The 6,838-nt window shown below is 50.8% G+C and overlaps 1 protein-coding gene across 2 annotated transcripts in view; it reads right to left on the reverse strand.

The window, feature by feature from the left end:
* Galnt7 (polypeptide N-acetylgalactosaminyltransferase 7) overlaps nucleotides 1-5,133 on the reverse strand; it is a 127,518-nt gene extending 122,385 nt beyond the window's left edge. For both annotated transcript variants that reach the window (XM_031339866.1, XM_031339867.1), the window contains exon 1: nucleotides 4,927-5,133. In XM_031339866.1, coding sequence (XP_031195726.1) covers nucleotides 4,927-5,052 — 126 coding nt within the window. In that variant the 5' untranslated portion in view covers nucleotides 5,053-5,133. The remainder of the gene's footprint in view (nucleotides 1-4,926) is intronic.
* Nucleotides 5,134-6,838: the final 1,705 nt, after the last annotated feature.

The following is a 6,838-nucleotide window of genomic DNA, read 5'->3' on the forward strand; positions in this document are numbered from 1 at the left end:
TCCCTCTCCCTTCCCCTCTCTCCTCCCCCCTCCCCCTCTCCCCCTCCTCTTCCCTCTCCCTCTCCCCTCTCTCTCCTTCTCCCTCTCTCACACACAAACACACACACAAATGCTTTTGGTAATCTATGAACTCAGATGTCTGAGACTTAATAACCCAGGGCTTCTATTCCCATGTGGGACCTGGAGAGAGGAACCTTGAAAGTGCCTAAGAAAACCAAGACTTCCTGAGGCCTGTGATCTGAGTAGGTGGGTGAAGGCCACTGAAGGCTTCTGCTCCCTGTAAGTGATGGTTTCACGCAAACGGCATCTGCACGTGAGGCAGTCTCGGGATGAAGAGCCCTTCCTCACGGTGCTGAAGTGACTGGCACCCTGGAACCTGACAGAGATCAGTCAGTCCATGCACCAATACCCAACCAAGCTGGATCCCTTTCATCTTCCCATCATGCTTAATCACTTTCAACCTCTTATATAGCACTAGTTGCTGAATTAGTCCTATTGAGAAGGCCCTGAACTTAGGTGCCTTGGTATTGCACAGAAAATTATCAGTCCGCACACAGGTCTCCCCAGTACTGCACACTGGAACAGACACTCTAAAGCTAAAGACCTGTCAACATTTCCAGGTTCCAACCTTTCTCTTCCAAGTTTATGACTTAGCATGAGAACAGTCAAGGGGAATGCCTGGGGAAAATGGTGTCACTCTGGAACACACTAGTTTTATTTAATAAGTGATGGCCTTAAACTATCCATTAAAAAAAAAAAGCTTACTTATAAAACTACAAATAGGAATGCACAATCTTGTCTTCCTAGCTTGTCCTAATATAACAGATAGTTTTCATTCTAGACTTCTTGACATCTCCACTTCCATGCCCACCTTCCAAATATCGGGGCCTTTATATCTCTGGCTGCACTTGAATCGATTTACAGAATTTCAACAACCATCTGACCAAACGATGTCATGTGTGACCTGAACTATTACTGTTGGACTCCTGTCATCTGGTCTACAAACCAGTGCATGCACACTTCCTTGCAGGGCGCTACAGTGATCTTTCCAGAACATGAATTTTGTCATCTCTTTCATGCTTACATCCTTCAGTGGCTTCCTACACTTAACATGTAAACTCTTAGCATGGGCCACAAGACCTAGCCTGCTTGTACTATCATTCTATTTAGTATCCCTCTCTGTGGTCGTTTGAATATGCTTGGCCCCGGAGCATATTCAAACCGCCACACTATTCAGAGGTGTGGCACTATTCAGGTGTGTGGCCTTGTTGGAGGAAGTGTGTCACTGTGGGCGTAGCCTTTAAGACCCTCATCCTAGCTGCCTGGAAGCCAATCTTCTTCTAGAGACCTTCAGATGAAGATGTCGAACTCTCAGCTCCTGCACCATGCCTGTCTGGACACTGCCATGCTCCCACCTTGATGATAATGGACTGAACCTCTGAACCTGTAAGCCAGCCCCAATTAAATGTTGTCCTTCTAAGAGTTGCCTTGGTCATGGTGTCTGTTCACATCAGTAAAACCCTAACCAAGACACTCTCCGTGTTTCCATTCGTTGACCTTCCAGCTTCTCGCCTTATCCTTGCTACTTCAGGTCTCAGAACCTTTGTGCCCGATGCTTCTGCTCCTTTCAGGACTGCTCTGTCCCATGCGCAGTTCAACAACTACTATTGTTCAAACCTTTAGATTTCAGCTCAAAAGCCAGTTATTTAAATAAGATTTGCATACTCAAACCTCTCCATTTTCTTACCTCCTAAGGTTTTCCCTCATAACACAAGTGTATTCATGTGTTCCTTTCATAGCACAATTGTATTTGTATATTTGCGAAGGCTTGATAACATGTATTTTTCTCACCAGGTTGCAAAACCCGAGAAACTAGAGCAAGAAGTGTTTCCTTAAATAGTGAGCACCGTACCTAGTATACAGCAGGCATTCACAAAGGTCTGACTGTATCAACAAAAATGATCATGTGAAAGAGTGGTGGACATAGGTCCGTCCGTTGACTACATGTTTGTTGAACACACAAAAGACTCCCTGGCACACTATACATCCCGCATGGTGATTCGTGACTGTAATCCCTGCACTCAAGAGATAGGGGCAGAAGGATCAAAAGTTCAAGGTCATCTTCAGCTACATACAGAGTTCAAGGCCAACCTGAATGACAAGAAATCCTTTCTCAAAAAACAAAAGTCAGATTGAAATGGTCAGGTCATGTAAAATATCCTTTACCCCAGAGAAAAGCCAAGAGGCCCAGAAGAGGGAACTTTGTCTTCCCCTCATTGCTCTACAAAATTAAAGCAAAGACATCTTCAAAGGACTCTTTAGTTCTGGTAATAACAGCAGTTCAAGGCAGAAGCGGTCCTCACTAGACAGAGCCACAGGCGTAGCTGGTGGGAGCAGAGGCAGAACTTCCATTTGGAAAGGCCTTCTGGAGGGATCAAAGAGGCCACATATAGACACACATCCAAGAAAGAGAAGCAGGTCCTCATAAAAGAACTGCAACCACAATGGAAAAATACCACAGGTAGAGGAAAAACCCACGACTCAGGGACCCCACACCCGAATCGTCCCTACCTCTCCCCTGAGGCTCTTTTAATCAGAGGGAAGAGACAGTCTCTGATGAACGCTCTCAGGACCTCGGACACCTTAAATTGCTTTAGATTACTATTTGCTTATAAGTTATTAATGTCTTCTGATACTTAAGCACTCTTGAATACTGTGCTAGTAAATCTTGAAAAATCTTTGTCTATCTTGGGCAAATTATAGAAATAACAAGTTATACTAGATCCACTGGCAAATTTATCAAATAAACTGGACAAAAAAATTAAGCTAAGCTCACTTTACAGACATTTAAGTGGGCATTATAGTTTATTACATATCAACACTAATAAACTACCTAGAAAGATGTTATGTTGCACCCCTACTTCTTTTTCCAACTTTTTGAGACTAGAGTCTCATACAGGCCTAACTGTCCTTGAACTTATATGACCATCTTCAGCTTCCCAAATGCTAGGATTACAGGCAGGCTCCACCTTGCTGGGTCCAATCATGACTTTAAAAGCTTCAGAGCTACAGGACATTTTGCACATAACTAGTTTTGGCAGGTTTTCAATTTCCTTCTCAGAAAAATGGGGCTTAGGATTTCCAGCATTATATAATGCTTTTTATATAAAAGAGCATTTTATGACTTAAAAAAAACAATTTCAATATTCATCTCATCAAATCAGTTTGAGAGCAAAACTACATATATATGTATATATATATATATATATGTATGTATGTATAGTATATATATTTCACTTCAAACACAGTGAAAAGGAAAAAAATGTTTCAACAATTTAGACTTAGGTGGGACTCCACTTCAGTAAAGCCAGCCTCAAATACTGCAATTTACAGATTAAGTTGTGTCATAAGCAACAACTGATAAGGCAGAATTCCTCTAGAAGCCTTACTGTTGGAAGGTTGTCACAAGCTTTTCCCCTCAACTTCCTGACGCTAACTTTCCAAAAGTAAAATGAATAAAGTAGATCATGTAGCTGCCACGCTGATTTTGCAAAAGGCACTTTCTCAACGAGACTCCTCCCCACGGCTGCACAGCGTCTGTGCCCTGAATTCCTAGTGACTTCCTCTCCCTTCTGAGTCTAACCAGGACTTGAGGCCGTGGGTTTGGAGGGATCGGAGGATGAGGAACTCGGGGGCTTGGGGGTGGTAACGGTTCACCCCGCCAGGGGTCAAGCTTGGGGGGGAGATGGGAGCGGAGCAGTTCGCGCCGCCAACTGCCGGGTGAGCGTAGCGCAGTGGCCGAATCCCGGTAACTAAAGTTCCGAGCAGCCTGACTAAACCCCTCAAAGCCGGGCACTGTCAAAGACTAACGCCAGCGCTGAGGGCGGCAGACGGATGCGTCCCAGCGGAGCGCGCCTCTCGGCGGCAGGCTGATGGAGCTGGCAGCGGAGGGGGGGCGGCCAGGAGCCGGCACAAGTTAGGTCCTCGGCCGGAGCACCCCAGCTAGGGCCGGGGAAGGGGAGCCCGGTCCCGATCCGCAGGACAAGGGTGCGCAGCGGGAGGACCGGGGCTCCCCGGCGCCGGGGTGCGGGGACGCCGATCCGGGTTGGGGACGTGTCTCTCCCCCGTCCGGGAATCGAAGGGACAAGGGGTGCGGGGCGAGGCCTCAGCTACACGTCGCACCCGGCACCCGGCTCCCCGCCACGGGAGTTGCGGAGAGGCTGCGCCGTGGGCTGGAGCCCCGAGGCGGGCAGGCTTGGGGGCGCCCCAGCGGCGAGCACCCGGACTGGGCGGGGACCACGGAAAGAGGCTGAACCGCGGGGCCTGCTCCACCGGACCACGGCGGTGGCGGCGCCGGCATCTCGTCTCCCTTCAGGCCTGCACGCACCACAGGCCGCAGCTCGGACCGACCCCGCGCCCGCCCGCCGCCAGCGCGGGGGTCGCAGCCCCGAGTCGGACGCCGAGCAGCCTAGGCTCCGGGGAGCCGACTCCGTCCCGCGATTCCGCCCCAGCAATCCTGGCGTTAAAGCGGCCGCCTTGGCGCCGCCAGGCAGCGGCGGCAGCAGCAGCAGCAGCAGCGCGGGTGACGGCGCTAAACCCGGGGCGGGGACGCGCGGGAGGAAGGGGCGGCCAGGGGGCGGGCCGGCGGCGGCCGAGGGGTACCCGCGGCGTAGGGCTAGGCGCCCCCGATCGGCCGGCGCCGGGCCAGCGCCACCTGCGGAGCTGCGGCGCCCACGCGGCCGCGACCCCGCCGCCCCTCGCTCCCGCCACACACACACACACACACACACACACACACACGCACGCACACACGCACGCACACACACACACACACACATATACACACACGCACACTCACACGAGCGCGCGCAAACAAAACAAGTTGCAGGTCGCTGCTGCCGGAGGGGGGCCAGGCGGGTCACTCACCCTCATCCTGCTCAGTGGGCTCGGGTCGTCGGGCCGCGAGGACAGGGAAGACCAGAGGACTACGAGCCCCAGGAAGCTTCCTACCACCAGCAAACTGCGTAAGATGAACCCGATCTTCAGCCTCATCTTCCTCCGGCGGCGAGAGACACACAGCCCGGCGCAGCCGCCGCCACCGCTCTCCCCTCCCTCCTTCCCCCTCCCCCGGCCCTCCTCCTCCTCCTCCTCCTTTCTCCCCCACCCGAATCACTACGCCCGCCGCCCTCCCCACCGCCTGCCCTCTCCAGCTCCAGATCCGGAACTCCCCTCGGCTTTACCTTCCCCTGGCTCGCCCCTCCGCCCCCTCCCCGCGCCTGCCTCTGCGCTGCGCTGCCGCACCCCCCTCCCCTCCGGCGGCCTCCGCAGAGCTCCGACCGGCCGGCGTGTAGCTCTCCAGGCTTCCTTTCTCTCTACCTGCCCGCTCGAGCTCCGCAGTCGCCCCCCCCTTCCTCCACCCGCGACCGCGAGACACCCCCCTCCCCCTTGCGAGTCCCTAGTAACCTTGGAACTAACTTAACACTTTCTCCCAGGTCTGGTCTTAGCCTTTGCCCTACGGCTCCGCTTCTTAAAGCTTGCAGATTCCCCCAAACTTTTATTCTAATTATGGACCAAAAACTCTGCCCTTGACGTCTGTGCCCTCCCAGGATGCTGCCGGCCCGTCGCCCGCCCCTCAGGGGGACCTGCAGCCACCCTAGGCTGCCCTGCCCTTCCCGAAGCCCACTGCCCAATCTCTCCAGCCAGAGGCTTGCAGGAAGGAAACCAGGAAGTCAGCCACCGCTGCTGCAGCCGAAGCTCCACGTGGCTGATTTATAGCTGGATTTTTTTTTATCTTGTTTTTTTTTTTTCCCCCACAGGGCTCCTTAAGGAGGTGGATTTGTAATCGAAAGGCCCAGGTGAGATGTACAAACACCACAGAACTAAAAGAGGACTCACTTGGAAAGGCAGTACTACCTTTTCTCTTGAGCTAATTAGAAAGCCAAGTCGACTAGCTAATTCGCAGTACTATCCTTGCTCATGGGCTTGTAAGTTCCTACTCTGGGGAAAGTGGATTTTGGGCTTTTAGAACGTTACACACACGCATCATTGCTTCTCTCACAGCTGATTTTTACAGGAAAGGATATTGGCAAATGTTTAGCTACACGCCTCTCCCTTGTGCATTGTGCCAAAGATGTCAATCACTTTAAATCACAATCTACAGTGTGTGCCATACTCCTAAGCTACTCAATTTGTCGAACAAATGCTTTTCTGTAGCAGGTTTAAGGATGGCGTGAAGTGACATTTTTAATCCTAATATTGCCTTGTCTGCATGTATTTTGCTTTAAAAACAAGTGAAACTTGGTTAAGTCTCCCTGAGTGACCAGCATTATATGCATTGTTATACAGATATGGTTTTCCATTACTGAGGAGATGGCAAGCTGACTATGAGCATAGCTGGGCAGATAAACAGCTGAAAAGTAGCCCTCATCACTGAAATGATGGGAGCCCACCCTGCAGCTGTCAGTAGTCTAAGACGACCAGGCCACCACAACTTGAAATATGAAAGGCCAAAAAATTAGGAAAAATTGATGAACAGGAACTCAGTTGTAAAAGCCAATGTTCCTCTGAGTTCTTAACATTGTGTAAGTGAAACTGAAAGTATACCTTAAAATACACAGCTTTTTGCCACATTTGCTGGCAGACAGCCTTTGTAGAGAACTCTTTAGAAAATGAGAAGCTACGTTAAATGATTGGGTCAGGAAAAAGTCACACTTAACCTCTCTGAGCCTAGGGCCCTTATCTGCCAAAACCATGATTATAATACTTCACTGTATTGTCAAAAGGAATAATTGAGGCCAAGCGCACATGCAGATATAGAGCACAGATATTGTGAATGGAG

This window comes from Mastomys coucha, unplaced genomic scaffold (assembly GCF_008632895.1).
Source record: "Mastomys coucha isolate ucsf_1 unplaced genomic scaffold, UCSF_Mcou_1 pScaffold22, whole genome shotgun sequence".
NCBI lineage: Eukaryota > Metazoa > Chordata > Mammalia > Rodentia > Muridae > Mastomys > Mastomys coucha.